This window comes from Cucurbita pepo, chromosome 4, assembly GCF_057944985.1.
Source record: "Cucurbita pepo subsp. pepo isolate OVF chromosome 4, ASM5794498v1, whole genome shotgun sequence".
Taxonomy (NCBI): Eukaryota; Viridiplantae; Streptophyta; class Magnoliopsida; order Cucurbitales; family Cucurbitaceae; genus Cucurbita; species Cucurbita pepo.
The window spans coordinates 9,838,827-9,856,479 of record NC_141801.1 but is presented as its reverse complement, the minus strand read 5'-3'; the positions used below and the strand labels follow the sequence as shown (position 1 = coordinate 9,856,479).

General features: G+C 35.6%; 1 protein-coding gene across 1 annotated transcript in view; it reads right to left on the bottom strand.

The window, feature by feature from the left end:
- The window catches only part of LOC111794072 (callose synthase 9), a 44,338-nt gene that overhangs the window by 17,129 nt on the left and 9,556 nt on the right, over positions 1 to 17,653 (bottom strand). Inside the window, exons 6-20 of the mRNA XM_023676199.2 lie at positions 15,486 to 15,596; positions 15,272 to 15,397; positions 13,863 to 13,952; positions 9,671 to 9,768; positions 9,396 to 9,513; positions 8,344 to 8,469; positions 5,387 to 5,463; positions 5,221 to 5,299; positions 3,513 to 3,629; positions 1,753 to 1,855; positions 1,495 to 1,618; positions 1,221 to 1,410; positions 1,036 to 1,088; positions 794 to 854; positions 639 to 720 (exon numbers count right to left, since the gene is read on the bottom strand). Coding sequence (XP_023531967.2) covers positions 639 to 720; positions 794 to 854; positions 1,036 to 1,088; positions 1,221 to 1,410; positions 1,495 to 1,618; positions 1,753 to 1,855; positions 3,513 to 3,629; positions 5,221 to 5,299; positions 5,387 to 5,463; positions 8,344 to 8,469; positions 9,396 to 9,513; positions 9,671 to 9,768; positions 13,863 to 13,952; positions 15,272 to 15,397; positions 15,486 to 15,596 — 1,555 coding nt within the window. The remainder of the gene's footprint in view (positions 1 to 638; positions 721 to 793; positions 855 to 1,035; positions 1,089 to 1,220; positions 1,411 to 1,494; positions 1,619 to 1,752; positions 1,856 to 3,512; positions 3,630 to 5,220; positions 5,300 to 5,386; positions 5,464 to 8,343; positions 8,470 to 9,395; positions 9,514 to 9,670; positions 9,769 to 13,862; positions 13,953 to 15,271; positions 15,398 to 15,485; positions 15,597 to 17,653) is intronic.

The following is a 17,653-nucleotide window of genomic DNA, read 5'->3' as shown; positions in this document are numbered from 1 at the left end:
CTTCAAGAAAATCAATAGCATACTTTCTTTGATGGACAACGATACCATCTTTCAACCCTAGAAAAGTACAATTCATAGCTCATGATTGCATTTCCAATACGTTCAAACCACACTATAGGTGGAGTCGGAAGGTATATCCGACTACATCACACATGTACAAACTGTGGTGAATCCACTCAAGAGCAAGGGTGAAACCCTCAACGAGCCGTAGTTGTGGAGCTAATCTTGTGGTCACTAACCAAGAATTTCGAGAATGTCGTGTGCGCCATCAAGGAGTCGAAGGATCTAGAAGATCATCTGTTGATGATCTTCTGTTTAAGGTTGCATAAAGATTTCTTTAACCTAAATATTTTGTTAATCTCTATTCTTCAAGTTTCCCATTCAGAAAAAGTTGATAAAGAGGTTAATATGCATTGACAACCATAGATAATAGAACTTTAATGGAGTTACTTTTAGCGACAAGGACAAAGGATTCTTGATAATCAAATCCATAAACAGAAACTTAAGATCAAAAGGCAGATAATACAAACAATAGTAGGCATGATACTTCAACCAAATAAAGAAAGAAAAAAGAATTTAATAGAAAATCAACAGACATGGCCTACAAAACAAAATGAAATGAAAATATTCTTACTTACTCTTAGACACGAAGTCATGCCACGAATATCTTAGATCTTTCATGTTCACAATAAGCCTGGTAGGTTTAACAAGAGGCTTGATCTGCAAGAGACGAGTTAAGTCTTCAGTTTCCATGCCTAGAGATAGATATCATTGCATAAACACCATAATTAACCTGAAGAAAATAGGCAAATGCGAATTTTCCACCCAGAATGATTACCCACAAGAGCATGTACCTGCAAAATGAGATTGAGAATTTCTACATGCATATAAACAAAACTTAGTTACTCCATACTATTGAGCACTTAAGAAGGCAACAACCTAAACAAGAAATTAACTGGGGGAAGGGGAGGGAGGTACATGGAAAAATTTACAAGGAACACCAGTGGATCAGATCAAAAAACTTCAGAAACTTACTTGATAAAATCAGTAGTCCTCTCATACATCCCACGTCCAACATAGTACCGTTCCTAATGAATCAAATTTCAGAAGCAAAAGAAAGTACAGATTCAACAAAATAACGTGCATCAACTGAAATTGAGGAGGCCACATTGCACAAGCAGGAAAGAACAAAAAAAAAAGCAAGCATTAGAAGGTGAAACCTGTCGCATCCACTTGAAAAAGCGAACAAGAGGCCACCGATCACATTGATTTGTTAGAAGATGGAAAGCAGGTATACGCATCAGAATACTGAGGAAAAGCTGCACACCACCGTATATTCCAATCACGATTACATAGAGTCTAAACATCACCCTTTCTGCATTTGGGTTACTACCCTCCTGAAGAGCTTTCCTGTAAGAGAATAGATAAAAATAATACTAAACATCTTGTGGAGATAAAAATGATAACAGGGACAAAAAAGCCAGAAATACATACACATAAAGAAACGTTATCGAAGCAGAAGCAATACTGAACCAAAGGAAACGAAGAAAAATTCGAGAAATAGCAAGGCGCCTTGAAGTAGAGTATGCCCCATACATCATTAGGATGTCTAGAACACCTGGATAGAAGTCCATGTAGAGCAATAGAAATTTTTAGAACAACAAAGATAATTCTTTCATGCTACTGCACACGAGACAAGAAAACAAATCAGCATCTAATACTTTCAGTAGAAATGACTAGAATAGCACATACTCTCAATAAACTTCATAACGACAAACGTCGGACCAAGACTCAGAACTTCCAGCAGGGTCTTCATATTAAAGTTTCCATTGTTAAATGCAACTATGGTCAGAGCCTGTGAGCATAATAATGTGATAAAGATAATTAAATAAATGAAAATGCAGAAATTCTAATCCAACTCAGTAACACCTCATGGTCTCAACTAGCATACACAACAGGAAACAGCATTAAGAAAAATATATGTATCGAGGGTACCATCCTAACGAGGTATCTGGTTGCTCTTCCTTTTTTCTTCATAACTTTTTCTTAACGCTAACAATTGGTTTGTTTCAAGCAGGAGCTCTAAACCAGCAGTTTGGTGTATTCTTCACTGATTTATTTTTTTTTTTTTTGGGAGTTATGCTCATTCATGATGGGAATCACCATTTTCTTTTAACACGTCTTTAAATTTTATTTAATTTATCAAACCATCTTTTACTAAGAAGAATGAAAGTCAATGGGGCAATAAAAGAACAGTGACACAAAACACCAAAAGGAGTCAATTTTACAAAATCGGAGTCTAATCATTCACAATGAAAAATAAAGAAAAATAGAAACAGCCCTATTAACAAAGTCCAAAAGGGACCTCCCTTTTGGACTTTGTTAATAGGGCTGTTTCTATTTTACAAAATCGGAGTCTAATCGGAGTCAATTTTACAAAATCGGAGTCTAATCATTCACAATGAAAAATAAAGAAAAATAGAAACAGCCCTATTAACAAAGTCCAAAAGGGAGGTACTGAAGCTAACAGTGATTTGAGCTGCTTTCAACAAAACCTCAACACTCCCGTGTTCCCCTCAAGCCACAACCCAAAAGAATCCCAAAGAAAGCAACCTTCCATAAGAGCTTCCCTTTAACACAAAAAAAGGGGGAAATAAAGAGAGACCTTTTTTTCATCATGGCCTCTACAGTCCCTCTGAAGAATCCAAGACAACCCAAAAGAAAGGTCCAAATTCAGACTTTTGGTCATTTAGAGGACTACCTTCCACTATCCATCTTCTAAGTCACTCTTTGGATTCAAAAAGAAGATAACTATAATATATAGTGGCAAGCATAGGACATCTCCTCTTTCATTTCTTTCTAACTGGAAATTCACTTTCGACCAGGCTTTAGGGATATCTGACTGAGCACAAACCCTTCAGATGGATTATCTTGTGGTTTGTCCCTCTGGAAACTATTTTCGAAACAACACTCATTGTCTTTTAAACGGTGGAGCAGAAAACAATATGGCGTCCTTCTCTTAAACTACTTTACAAAACTACTGTTCTACTTTTTTTTCTTCTTGTTTTTGGCATTTGAAACAATTCTTCTTTTTTTTTTTTTTAAGCCAAGAATTCTTCATTTGAAAAAAAAAAAAACTACTGTTCTATTGAAGCCAAGAATTTTTTCAACAAAAACAGGAGATTCTTCATTTTTTTAAGCCAAGCTGCTTGCTTCCTCTTATTTTCCTCGTTTTTTTTAACTGGAGGACAAGTTTTTTAAAAGAGGGAGGGAAACTATTGTACTAAGCTAGTCTAATCTTTTATTGTTTAATTCTTCCTTTTTCTACTTTGCTGTTAAATCCTCTATAAAATAGTGGGTTAGCCTCTTGTATGGATCACTCTGAATCATAATAAAATCCTTTGGGTTTAATTTCTAGGAGAATGCCATTTAGGCTAACACCACAAACAAAAACAAAAAAAAAGTTTACAGGACAAAGGATAAAAAAGAGAGCAATTTAAAACGCCATATACCTGGAACATCATAACCAAAAATATCCATAAACGATGGAAACTATGATAAAGATGAAGAAAAGTCCGGTGCTCAACAAATGAAGTTTTCCCTTGATGACGACTTCTACCAAGCATATTCTGAAAAAAGAAAATAGGAAAAGGAAAATTTATTATGAGCACATAACAACAAAAGTATTCAAGTACTTGATATTTCATTGCTAATGTGCCATACTGAAACCATAATACCCAATACCATGTGGTTTTCCCCAATATATAATTCAATCAGGAAACCAAACATTCATTATGGACACAATAAATTATCCATGTAAATGATAAATATCCACACAGAACAAAAAATTAAGAAACTAATTGTCAATTATGGAAGAATAAAAGTGAAAGCATGAACGGGAAAGTATTCTTTTCCTAACAAGTACCATTTGTTAATCAGAATAACAAGTACCTTATGGAAGAGTAGGGTGAAAAGTGAATGGGAGAACAACCAAAGAGGGAGGTCTGTGACATAAAAATACAGGTAGAGGTATCAATTGAGAGGAAGCAAGGTCTAGAGAGGAAATCTTCATAGTCGCATAAAACAGGACTATGAGAAGTGGAGTGCTTAATCTGAGTAATCAAAAGGGTTTTATTATAATTGATGATAATGGTCTTTCGGTTGGGGAGGGGTTAATCCAAATGGGTAAATGATGGGGAAGAGAGGCTTTGGCTGGGATGGAAGGCTAACACAAAAGGGGTAGGATTGGATTAGTACGATTATTAAAAGACAAGGCAGGTTCAGGTACAATGTTGGGAGGTGCATACAAAAGCTGCATAAAAGTTGGCGTCAAGAGGAAGGGGGATGCATGTTTAGATGGGGAATGGAAAGGCAAAGGTTAAACATGCTTTGGGAAGTAAGACTTCTAATGGGTCGATGCTTGAGCAGCTAGATGGTACAACTACTGCTTTTGGTAAGCGTGTGGGTCAACACTCACAAAGAAGGCAGACACGCCTGAGCACTCTGCATTTTTCCACTTCACCATTGTCATCTGAGGCTTACAGGAATGCATTCGGGGCAAATATAACCAATGAAATATTCCTCCACAGAGAAAGGAATATCTCCCTATGAAATAGTTTATACTAAAATTTCCCTCATGAAAATTGACTGGACTAAACTCCAAAATTTAGCAAATTTGGAAATGTAAATTTTTATTACTGCACATAGGAGGTGAATTTAGTTTAATTTAACTAATTGTTCGGTACTTCCAAACAATACCACTAATCATAATCTTCTACAGTTGCATCTCTATAGACCTGGCCTAAAAGCCACAAAAGTCCAAATTAGGGCAAAGGGCGAGGGTAAGAAAGCCCAAAAGTAGCCCACTCAAACGAACCACCAATGGATTGATGTTTTTCTTAAGGTTGTTATGGTACTAAACTGTACATGCACACAGAAACCACCGGAAAAATTGCACATAGTAATCCACGGATTCTTCATGTTCAAGCATGTAACAGATTCAAAACCCTGAAAACCACCTGCTAAAGCAGACTTCTCACTACCAAATGTTTAAGAGAGCAATAATTTCATGTATGGAAGATCACAGAACAGAAAATATTGTCTTCACTCAAACCAGTCAGTACAACAAATAATATAGAAATAACTTAGTACAAATGAGTTTTTTAGAAAAGAAAAAGAAAGATAATCTTTTGACAAAATTAAACAAAGCATACAGACAACCTTTGACTTTGGTGTTGGCCTTTGGAAAAAAGATCTGCCTTTATGCCATGGCCAACTGAGTTCAAAGCATCGAAGTGACCTGATAAAAAAAAAATGAGCAGCATTCCGAAATTTCATCAGTAAGAATTGTTCATGACAATCAAACATACAGAATTTTGCAACTAACCAGAAATACTCGTTAAAATCATCATAGTTTCTCCATGAAGAATGTGGTGCACGCCCATTGTTATTGTTTTCAGCTTCCTGATTTTTTTTTTTTTTAACAAGAAACAGTATTTCATTGACATGAGAGAAGGAAAAACTTTAAGGATATAAGTTCCCAGCGAGAATGAAAGAGGTCAAGACGAGAAGAAAAAAAACTACAAGAGGATAAAACAAGGAAAAGCAACTAGCACAGCAAAACAAATCTGCAATAGAGAACCCCTACTCCGGCTAAAAAATGCAGAAACTTCATCTGAAGAAAAGTACAAAAAAGACGCAACAAAATCTGAGAAAGCAGATTCAAAAAAATGAAGCCAAGGAAAGATATTTCGTAAGGCACCTCTTGCATTGATAGAATTATTAGACTAATGCAAGCCCTTCATGCAAGCCCTTAGAAACCTTCAAAACCCTCTAGAAATGCCAAGTAAGAATCCTCTATGAGAATCTCTTAAGAAACCATAAAAAAGAAAATAAAATCTCCAGCAATACTCTCCGGTACACCCTGAATCATTTTTAAAAAGAAAACCAAGGACACAATTCAATTTCAACCACAATCAATTGTTAGTCAAGCAAAACTGCTTATTCTGAAAACAAAATTGGACCAAAATAACTTAAAAGCCCAATGCTTTGAAGCTTCCCATAATCTCTAAAAAGTCATATTCACAGAGAACTAAACAGAAAGAACTGAACTTTTATATGAGCTGAATGACATGAAATTTCACACATCTGAAGACTGCAAATCTCAGTAAGAGATCAAACTTTTTTAGGATTCAAGAGGATGTACTCTATTGGCAAATCTTCTCTGACCTGGTCATCCATAAACTTTGAAGAAGGTACATCTTCTTCCAAAACAACGAGAGCCAACAATTGTGTAAGGACATCATTCTCGCAATGGATTTCGTGATTCATTTTTAATTCCTCACTACACTCATTAATGATTCAGCATCAGATTCAGATTCAATAAATGGTGAAGAAGATGATGGAACATCTGAGAACCTGGAGGAAAGCTGCATATCTTTTTCTATAATTAAGTTTGAATCTAGAATGGAGAATGACGAATGAACAAAATTATGAGAGGGCTGACTGGATCAGAGAAACCAAAAGGTGTAGACAAGCATCTCCCATAAAATCTGGATTAGCCTCTAAAATTTCTAAACTTGTTTTTTCCAGACCAATCTTATCCGATCCTAAAAAACATATTTAGTTACCAAAGAGAATGAGTTTGTTACATTTAATGAAACAATAGAATTTGATGAATTTGGAAATAGCCAGACTGGTTTTTTCGTGTGTAAAATTTTGAATATGTGACTAGTTTGGTCTTTAATAACCTTGATTGTGGGTGTTCACATCAATTACTTAAAATCCAAATCACTTCCATAAAAAATGTGGTCCAATAAAACACGTAGAAAAAACACCTTTTGAAGATGGCAGTTGGTAATGCTTTGTGTTGGGATGGTCTAATGCAACATTATCACCAAAACAGAGATCAAATTTTCAAGTAAGCCTTCCTAGAGTTCAATTTTTGTTGGGATGGATTCACAAGTATTTTTCTCTATGTTTAATACAACGGCTGAAAAATCAAGGAGATTAATCATTTGAAAGGAAATGCTTACCAGACCACCCAAATGTTCCCCTATAACTTCAAAGAAAGAATATTCCCAATATGGCAATGGTAAATTAATTAAAGAGATTCATTCTCTTTAGCTTCTTATAACCTCAAAGTGGGAGGAATCACATCATTTTGGACCGACCATGGATTGAAAACACCGCGCTAGCTCTGCGATATCCACTTTTGTACAGACTCTCTCATTAAAAAGAAAAAAAACCACGATCCAACAAACGTGGAATGTCGTCAACAAATTCTTGGACTTGAAGTTCGGTAAGAACTTAAAGGATAACGAATTAAGCCTTAATCATGCACAGTGGTATTGTCAAACGAAAAAAACTCACTGACTTGGCTCCCCCAGCGCTGAGGGGGTCTTCTCTACAAAATCCTTGATAATGGACATGGGGTAAAAAGTAGAAGCAATAGATCCCACGCTAGCAAAGATAGTATGGGAAGGACATCACGCTAAAAAGGTGAATTTCTTTCTTTGGGAAATAGCGCATAAATGAAACATATTCCCAAAAAACTATCATCAATCTTTATCCAAGTCTTGTCATTCAATATTACATTTTCAACTCATCACTGCCATTGAACCAAAAAATGCAAACCAATTGACTTCCATAATGAAATCTTGATAAGAAAAACCTTCAAGAATATCACAATCTAGGATAGCTAATGGGTGGAAGGCTAAAAAAAGAGAAGGTAGACAACGACAAGGAGTACGAAGGTTGTAGTCAAGGGGTACGAAGGTTCTAGTCAAGGGGTACGAAGGTTCTAGTCAATGACGAGGTGGTGGAAGAAAGAGAAAAAATAGAAAGGGGTAAACTAACAAACGTAGAGAGGGTGACAGAACAGTCATGGAGTGGGCAAGGAACAATGGATGAAAAAGACACCAAAGGCTTAAATCAGGGCAGAGGGGGCTGAGGTTGGAGGTTAGAGCGGGGGAGAGCGATTAAGGTTTAGGAAATGAAATGGACGTGGTGCAAATAGGGTTTAGAAAAAGGACAGGAGGCAGCGCGAGAACAGACGTGGTAGGTGCAATGATCAAAACTATCGGAGAGCAGCATAGGAGTGAGGCAAAGCCCACAGTATGTGGTGTGGCATGGAAGTGGGAGGCTAGGGTTGAGGTTTGAGATACATTGACTTGTACTCTTTCACTTTTTTACCCACAGAGACACATGCACTTGTGCTCCTTAACAAGAATGGAAAAAATAAATCCTACTCTTTCTTTAAAAGCTTTAGGTGAGACAAGAATGTTAATGTTAAAATAAATCCTACTCGTTCTTTAAAAGCTTTAGGTGAGACGAGAAACATACCGCAGCCATGACCTCATAAAGAGGAAAGATAACTTGATCAAGGAAAGAAACACCATCTTTAGACTCGCAACTCTTGGCTGGCTGCGCAATCCCATGCCTCAACATCTCATCCATTTCCCGGACCATCTGCATAGAAATTAAAGGTCTAAGGGTAAAATTATGAAGCTCATGGGAAAAGACCGACAAAAAAATTACAAAACCACGATTAGGAAGAAAGTGGAGAGAGCATACTTTTTCCCTCACTGGATTACTTACACTTCTAAATAGAAAATTGGCAGCAAGTTTAAAAGCTTATATGTGACGTAGTCTTCCAAATCAATTTTTATAATTTCATATTTCCTTCTTTTTTTTTTCTCCTTTCACATCCTTGTGAAGTTTGTACCTTATAAGCAATAGTCTATTTTCATTGCTTCAATAAAAAGTTTTGTTTCTTGTTCAAAATTAAATTTATGGGTCAAGTTGGTTTCACAATGAACTAAAAACAGGTTTGGATGGTATTGAACTACTATGAATATATCAAAATTTATTCAATAATTTCATCAATATTAATTACTTTTAAGCAGAGAATATATATAATAATTGGTTACCTTTTTCTACAATAGATGAAACTAATTAAGAAAATGAAAAGAGACTAATGCTTAAAAGACAAACCTCTACGAGGGAGTTATTGTTCTTAATTAATGTACAATAAGTAATGAATGTCAAAGGACCAATATTTTCACTATGTTTTCCATAACGGTTTGGATGAGTAACCTATAAGCGAAACCAACCCAACCAAATATTTTACAGTAAGATTGGCTTTGGACAAGGTTGTATGGGTGAGAATTTTTTATCCCAAAAAATTAGATTAGATTCAAAAAGTATCACATCCAAATCAAACCCCCCATGAACATAATTAGTAATTGAAGCCCTTGCAAGAAAATAAATGCTGAACATAATTTTCTTTCAAGCCTTATGTTGGATCAACTTAAAGATCCCAAAAAAATGAAAAAATGAAAAATAAAGGTTGACATAGTCGAATATAATTACAAATGAAGTCCAGAGTTACGTACATGGTGAAATATGTAGCATAAGCATTCTGGAAGGAATCTGACGTTGGCTGCTTCACCCCATATAAGAAAGTATAAGGAAATAAACAATAGCTTCTTTTCCTTGCTAACATCAGACAAGCTGTAAAACAATAGAACACTTTCAATAATTGTAGTCCTCCAAATAAAATTTTCTTCTAGGAGATATCAAATTCATAAGTCCATGTTGAAAAATGAAAATATAAGATGAAACCAAACTCCATACAGAAAATAAAAAGAATAAGTTGGAAAAACCAAACCTGCTCCAAACAGGTTGAATGCATAAATATTCACACCATTTAGCGTAGTTTTCCAGAGACTTCTTAAATACACCCTCCACAGCAGCTTCATCCAATTTCTATAGCAACACATTAAAATATCCTCAAATGAGAGCTCTAGCATATACAAGTACATTTCATATTTATGCAACAGTACATTAATTGTCGAGGATAATAGTTCAAGCTCCAAGGCTTCGAGCACAGAGCTTGGGGTGCTTAATCATTTGTGCAGTGAAAAGACATTTTTTTTTTTTTTTTTGGGGGGGGGTTAGAAAGAAGGGAAAGATTTGAAAGATTGCTTGGTGTAAAGCCTGTATCTTTGATAAAATCTTCGATAGCTATAATTCTTTTCTTATCAATGTCAAATGGAAGAACTTTTTGTAGTAAAGATCTTTTATGTTTCTTACTCAAACCTCTAACATTGACATCCAACTTGATTTTGTTGAACATCCGATGGGATACAATCTAGTGAATCAAGCACTCATTATTGTAACTAATGAGTTAAGATCTAATCCTTAACATATGGTTGATGAGAATGTTTTAACGCTCAACTAAAATCATTGTTTTGAGTGATTTTGAGTGTTCGGAATAAAACTCAAAGTGCTTAAGATGATAAACATGTAGGGAGGTGAAGGTTGTTTGTCTAATATTGACTGGGCTTGATCAACTACCGTCATTTAACAGTAATGATCTACCGGGCTTGTACTATAATGTGGTAAAACAATGGTCAAACTTAGCCAGTCCCTACCACAAGGTGGTACAACTTGCCACCAACTCATGTACAAGTGCGCCCACATTGCATCCTCTTGGTCGCATTTGCACATCATGCCAGTACTATAAGAATGAGTTAAGAAGCCTTTTATTTTAAATGACAGCAACAGCATGGCAAGCACACAGGTGACAGCCAGTGTGGATGGAACACATCAATCGTCAAAGACTCATAGAGAGGTGCGGTGAGTCAATCTACGTCGATCACTTGCCCCATTCCCTTATTTCTATCTAATCCATTATTGTACTTGCATCACGATCTCTTCATCTAATGTTGCCTCTTTGGTCGTGATATTTCTTCTTCCTCCCTTTTTTGGCAGATAAACTCCAACATTCTCTTGCTACAACTTGAAAATAAAATAACTGGTCACCAATTTGTGTCAGAATCTTCTCAACTCCTCAAAATGGCATCAACTGATATCCATTTTCCCCCAAGAAATGTTTCGTTGAGTTAAAATGTAAAATGTTCCTACTCTTAAAAACCTTGATGCTGAGATAGCGAGCAGTCTACTTAGAGAATAAACCAACAGAATGAAAACAAAGGGAGACGAAGTGTCACCTTGTTGAAGGAAGTTCATGGACAGAGAATTTGGGCCTTTACAATCAACCACTAGGATGAAAACAAAGGCAGACAATGAGTCACCTTGTTGAAGACTACTCGATGCCGAGGTTTTTTCCCTATCCTTTCCATTAGTAATGATGTGGATGGTAAACAACCTCAGATCCAAGCTGATAGATTGTCTAGAATGCGGTCATGGATTCCAACCAAATATCAAATAAATAAAACCCTCCACAGGAATTAAAATACACATTATTGGCGAAGCTAACAGCAACAAGAGTTGACTGTTTGTTGAATATTTGTGAGATGAATCCAATATCATTTTTTTTTATTTTGATGCATACCTCCATCAAATAAATCCTTGAGAGGATTTTATTAGCAATCTCTAAATACCCTCCAAATGGTTGCCAATCCTTTGAAAAGTCCCTATACTCATTCGTAAATTACAAACCTTAATACATCCCCTCGGAAAGGAACTTTTGAATCACAATAGTAAGCCTATAAGCTCCCAGATTCAAACATAAGCGCATACCCATTGTATGCCATTTCCTCATGTAGCTTAAAATTCGAGCTCATACAAAGTCCTTTGCTAGATCCCAAACAAAGGATAGAACAATCTAAACAAAACTAAAATGATATAGAAATAAAAAAGACAAAGAACTACACGATAAACCAACTAATTCAAGGTATTGGGTCATTCCTCTCTTGAGATCACTCAAGCCGTAATCCAACTAAACAATTGCCTACCCTTCTCCTTCTCATTCCCTTTATTTAACAAACTACCATAACAACTTCTCTGCCAATAACTAACATACCCGTTTTATAAGAAACTTTCTCAATAAGAATAAGCAAAAGGGCCACAGGGTAAGGGCTGGGGTATGAGAGAGCCCCCACCCAACTAAACTACTTACACATAGCTTTCCAATAGATATGAATCAAAGGAAGTGGAGAAGTTATACAAGAATTGATTATAGCCATGGCACCACCCGGATGCATTGAGTTGTACAAAATCCAAAAAGGAACCTTAAGGAAACAAACTTATCTTCTCAAATTCTTCTGTTTCGTTCCAGACGCAAACTTCATAACACCGCTCTAGGGGCAAACTTCCACAAAATTCTGGCTTTACTTTTCAACTTGTGGCCCCTCAAAAAGTCCTACAACTGGCCATCAACCCTATTCGGGAGACAAATCCACAACTCAAAAATACACACGAGTTCCCAGCAACAATTAGCAAAAGGACCCTGCAGGAAAATGTGATCCATAAACTCCTCACTACTTAAACATTGTGGGCAAATAAAAGGGCAAAAGGAGAGATTTAGACTCTTTTGAAGTCTCTCATGAGTATTCAAACTTCTGTGAGCCAACGACCATAAATTTTTTTTCACTTTCTTAGAAATTTCAAAATCCTGAACGAGCTTTGTCATAGAGCATTTAACATTGGTCTAGAAGCCGCCAAATGAAAGAAAAAGCCCGAGGGAACCAACAATCATCTAACCTTGTCTGCAACATTGCGCAAATGAAACTCCAATTTCTTTACCAACCAAACTTACTGTTGGAACGCCCTGTCAAAGTAACTCTCCTAATGTCATTCATAATCCTATTTTAATAGAACTCATATCATCTTCTAGAGCAAGCATGGCTTAGTTAGATTGAAAGGGCTCAACAAACAAAAGTCACTAACATGTAGTAGTAATTTCTTCTAAATCTCATAATAGTCATCGTGGAAGTGTTTTTATGAATAATAACCGTGCATTCCAAATCAATGGTGGCTACAACTAGTCAAAGGGAGCGTTGGTGAGAAGGTTTATCTTTCTCATCTTTAAGACTCCTTTTCAATGCTTCTTTGTAGGAAGTACTTTCACTAGTGGTAGACTTTTAGTGGTTGAGCAAACGACAACTTTCCCAAGCGTGGAGATTTCAACACAACGTCTTTTTTTGTTGGAAATCTTCTCAAGCCTGACTTTTAGTGGTTGAGCCATTTTTATCAAGGGAAGTAAAAAGAGTCCAGGCTCTACAACTTTCTCAAGCCTGCCGATTTCAACACAATGTCCTTTTTTTGTTGAAAATCTTCTCAAGACTCAACCCTTAATGTATATTTGTAAGTATAGAACACCACAAGAGAAACTCTTGAGGCCAGAAGCTCTCCATCCTAGAACAAAATCAAGGCAAAAACCCCCAACAAACAAAAAACTATACCTTGCCCCAAAAGAGTACTATCAAATCCCTTCTATTAGAAAAATTGGGCCACACATGCTGCTCTCACTAAACTAACTATATATTTCTTTTGTGCCCCCATCCTCTTTGCATACGTGAAATGTATGAATGGCCTCATATCTCTGGCAATACAATACGTGCAAAATAATTGAGAAGTGTAGAAGTATATGAACACATTTCATTAAATATGTTATTGTCCTGCACACGTCATAATTTTCTACTAGTGGATGTGCATCCATGATACAACCATAACAAACCTTCTCAACTCGAATATTCTTTGAATTCAAAGTTTAATTTTATATCAAAAGTAGAAAAGTGACTGATGAAAGCAACAATTCAAGACGAAAGGAATGTGAAGTTCTTATTTCTCGTTGAAGACCTCATTCATCAAACTTTAGCATTGACAAAGCAAAAACCAACCACAAAGCAGATATCAAGTACCCAATCAACATATAATTAGCCAACTACAACAACAATTATTTTAGGATATAAATAATCTTACATAAAATGATCTCATTGAAAGGTAATGGCTCAAATCACCAACCAAGGCAAACGCAAACAGCTCCAATTGTTAATGATTAAAAGTAAACAAAACTGTTCATCAATGTTCAATGATGAGAATAAAGGACATACTGGTTCATTTTCTTCAGGAATACGAAGGCGAGACTGTTCGTTGGCAAGTAGGTGCACTACATGCTCACGCTGGTTGGACACATTGTCTTTCTGAAGGCCATCAAAATTCAACATGAGACAATATAAATTGAAAATCTTAAAGAAATGACCAAGCCATCCAATTTCAATGTTGGACAAATTAAATTAAAAATCTAAAAAAAAAAACTATGTAACTAAAAATGACCAATAGACCAAAACAGGGTAAATACACATCAACCATCATTATAATTGCAATTGTAAACAATATTAGAATGTGCCAAAGTCAGCATAACTCAACAGCAATTGGCATCTACTCTTTCCTTGAGGTTGGAGATTCAAATCTTCATACCCCATTTGTTGTGTACTAAAAAAATAATATTAGATTCCTTGCTGCTTTAAAAAAATATTTCTTCCAAATAAACACAAATAGTAGACACAAAGAATGTTGACCTTATGATAAAATCAAAATGATTTTTTTTCTTTAAAAGAAAGCTGTCGCATTAGTTAGGTAAAGAAAAACTCCACCTAAAAGATCAAAAGGAACTACGAATAATGAAGTATAGCTACAGAGAAACAGAAAGCCAAATCGAAGGTGAGCTTTGGAATTTAGCCATTATTTTTTACAAGAAACCAAAAGGTGGCGCATGCAGAAAAAAGAAAAAAAAAAAAAAAAAAAAAAAGAACAGCCCAAAGAACAAAGCTTAACAACAAGTAAAAGGGAAAACAAAACTATAAAAGAAAATTACAAGAGCTCAAAAAACAGAAAGAACTGAGAATCAAAGTTCAAAGGCCACACTGTGGGCCAAAAATACAAAAGAAATGGTATTTCAAAAAATGAGCTCAAAGAAGAATCTTATATTACAACATCCACAAAACAGATGAATTAGTACCATAAGATTTCATACTTAGATCAGTATTCCTTAGGAGCCATTAAGGTGTATTTTTAAAAAAATTATAAAAATATTATGCAAATTAATCTTTTAAAACAGAAAAATATCTTTTGTTCATAGTGTTCTTTTTATGTTTACTTCTTCTATATAGTGATCTAAAAACATAACAAATCTATACATGAGAAAACAAAGTACCTACTAAATGAGTTTCTTACAAGAAGAAGAAAGAGAAACTTTTAAACCCGATTCCCAATTAGAACCTTATAAAACAAAACAAAAACCCTCAGGAGAACACTTAACCTTATTTTAAAACCCTGATCGATACATAAGGTGAGGAATGAAAACTAGAATCACGTGTTGATAGTCAAATCCATTAATATAACTCTTAAATAATTGCAAATACATATATTACAAGTATTAAAACATAGAAACCCAGTAACAAACTATACAAACAGGGGACGGAATTGAGTTGTATACAACCACCAACATAGAAGACCAAACCTGAAATCCAAAAATGAAGTGTAGAAAGTCAAATATATCAGGACTCCTAGTCTCCGGAAAAGAAAATTCTGCAGGCAACTTTGGAAGGCCACTGAAATATTTTAAAGCTGACACTGCTGCTTGCACCTAAACATAAAGTTCAGTTTCAAGGTAAATAACTGAAGAAATGGATAAACTTGGACATTCTAAACAAGAAAATTGTAATCCAAAAGACCTCAGCCATGGACCCAATAGCATTTGTCGTAGAAGGAGCATCTAATGGAATAATATTATAAGCAATTAAGTCTTCTGTCATTGCAGCATCCGATTCCATGAGTCTTTTCATCTGCAAGAAAAGGAAATCATGTATAAGAAGAGACGCAAAACTCAGAATTTATTTTTTCAAACAAAGACAACAAATAACTTCATTACAGAAAAATGTTACGGCAATTCCACTTTGTTCAAAATCCCTATTTCTCGATAATGCATCTACAAACAAACAGCCCATGTCAAATGCCTTTACTGAGCCAATTTAAAGCATCAACCCTTTAGTTTTCCCTTATTTTTCCAGTCATCCACTATTTCACTGTCAATTGTATAACCTTTATCATATGACCAGGAGTTTTTCAACAAACTCGGCCTTCCTTAGTTAACAATTACCATAGAAGACTGATTGATATAAACTGATCACTTGTTCATACATTGCCCCTTTTCTTATAAGAGCAGCTGGACCTTCATGTAATAAGGTAGGCTTCAGCTGGACCTTCAAAGTTCTAAAATAAGGGTTTTGATTGCATTGGACCAAATAAGGGAGGGCTTCGAAGACAAAGAATGCCCTATGAGAAGCTGAAGTACATTTTCTATCAAAATTGACAAAACCACCCCATGCACCTTGAACATGGAGAATAAATTAAACCAACAATGCAAAGAATACGAGCAGCCGAAAAGAAGATGGTTAAGATAATCCACATCTTTAAAACAAAGTAGACACACAAATGGTATAAGAGAAAAGAAAGGAAAATTCCTCTGTGAAACCTCTGAAGTATTTAAGGCTTCCATTAAGAACAATTCAAAGAAGAATATCAACTTTCTCAAAGCTCTTAGTATTCCAAGTTTTCCAAATGTTCAAAATGTTGCAGTGATCTTTTCTTCCCATGTCCAACCAAGTCTGATTTTCGTCAAAGATTACATCACGACTTACCACGACCTTCTTTGTCAAAGGATCATAGAGCTTGTACGCCTTAGAAGTCTCGCTTACTCCAAGGAACACACACTTCAAACTCTTGTCCTCAAGTTTCTTCCTTTTCTCATCAGGAACGTGTGCATATGCTATGCACCCAAAGATTCTAAAGTGGTCTACTGCAGGTTTCCTTCCGCTCCATGCTTCTTGTGGAGTCATATATATATCTCTAAGAGAAAAAGTAGGGCTCCGGTTGAGAATGTGAACGGACCACACGACAGCTTCTGGCCAGAATTCCTTCGGGACTTCTCCTTTCTTTATTTAGGCCTATTTCCATCTCCCAAATGCTGTGGATAGTTAGTTGTCGGAAGCTTTGTTGGGAAACAGGAGGGAAAGCTAAGATCCTTTAGTTCGCTGCCGTGAGAACTACACCTTGGTTAATTTGAAAAAAGAGTGATCTTTGAGTCCTTGAGGATAACAAGTCATCAAACTTTCTCCTTTTTTTTTTTTTTTTTTTTTGTACATAGAATACTGAATTCGGCTCGAGTGCAAACAGACGATTCATTTTGCAATTAGACTTTTTATGATTCATATTCAGTAACATCCATTTGTCCAATTTTGGCTAATATCGAAGGCCATGGGTCAGTTAAGTTATTTGTTTAGCCCCAAATTGCATGTAATAAGGTAGGCTTCATGCATGGAGGGCCTTTCCACGAAGAAGTTATTGCAAGTTCTTTTGCAAGAAGAGCATTTACTGGATGCTTCGGAAAACAAGAGCTAATGGTTGAGGAGCTTTTAAATTTTCTTTATCTTTTCTTTTCTCTTCTTCTTCTTCTTCCTTTTTTTTTTTTTTTTTTTTTTTTTGTCTGATGAGAGGAGGTTTTAAATTTTCATGAACCATTTATGTTCAAGCCCCGATTGACAGCAGCTAGCTATAGTTTGACACTGTTTCATTCTTCGGAAGAAATTTTGTGCCTCCTCATAAGGAATAGAATATTCCCCCTTTGCCCTCTTTGAGTATTGAAGAGAACAGACCTCTTCTTGAAGTTCCCTTCCCATGCCTTACGTTAGTGTTCTTTTTCGGATTTGTGTTTAATTTAGGATATGTTCTTTGTCTGTTTTATTTATGCTTCTCTCCTGGTGAAGTTTGTATCCTATGAACATTAATCTCTTGTTATCTATTCAATGAAAACTTTTGTTTCTTGTACAAAAAAAAATCATCC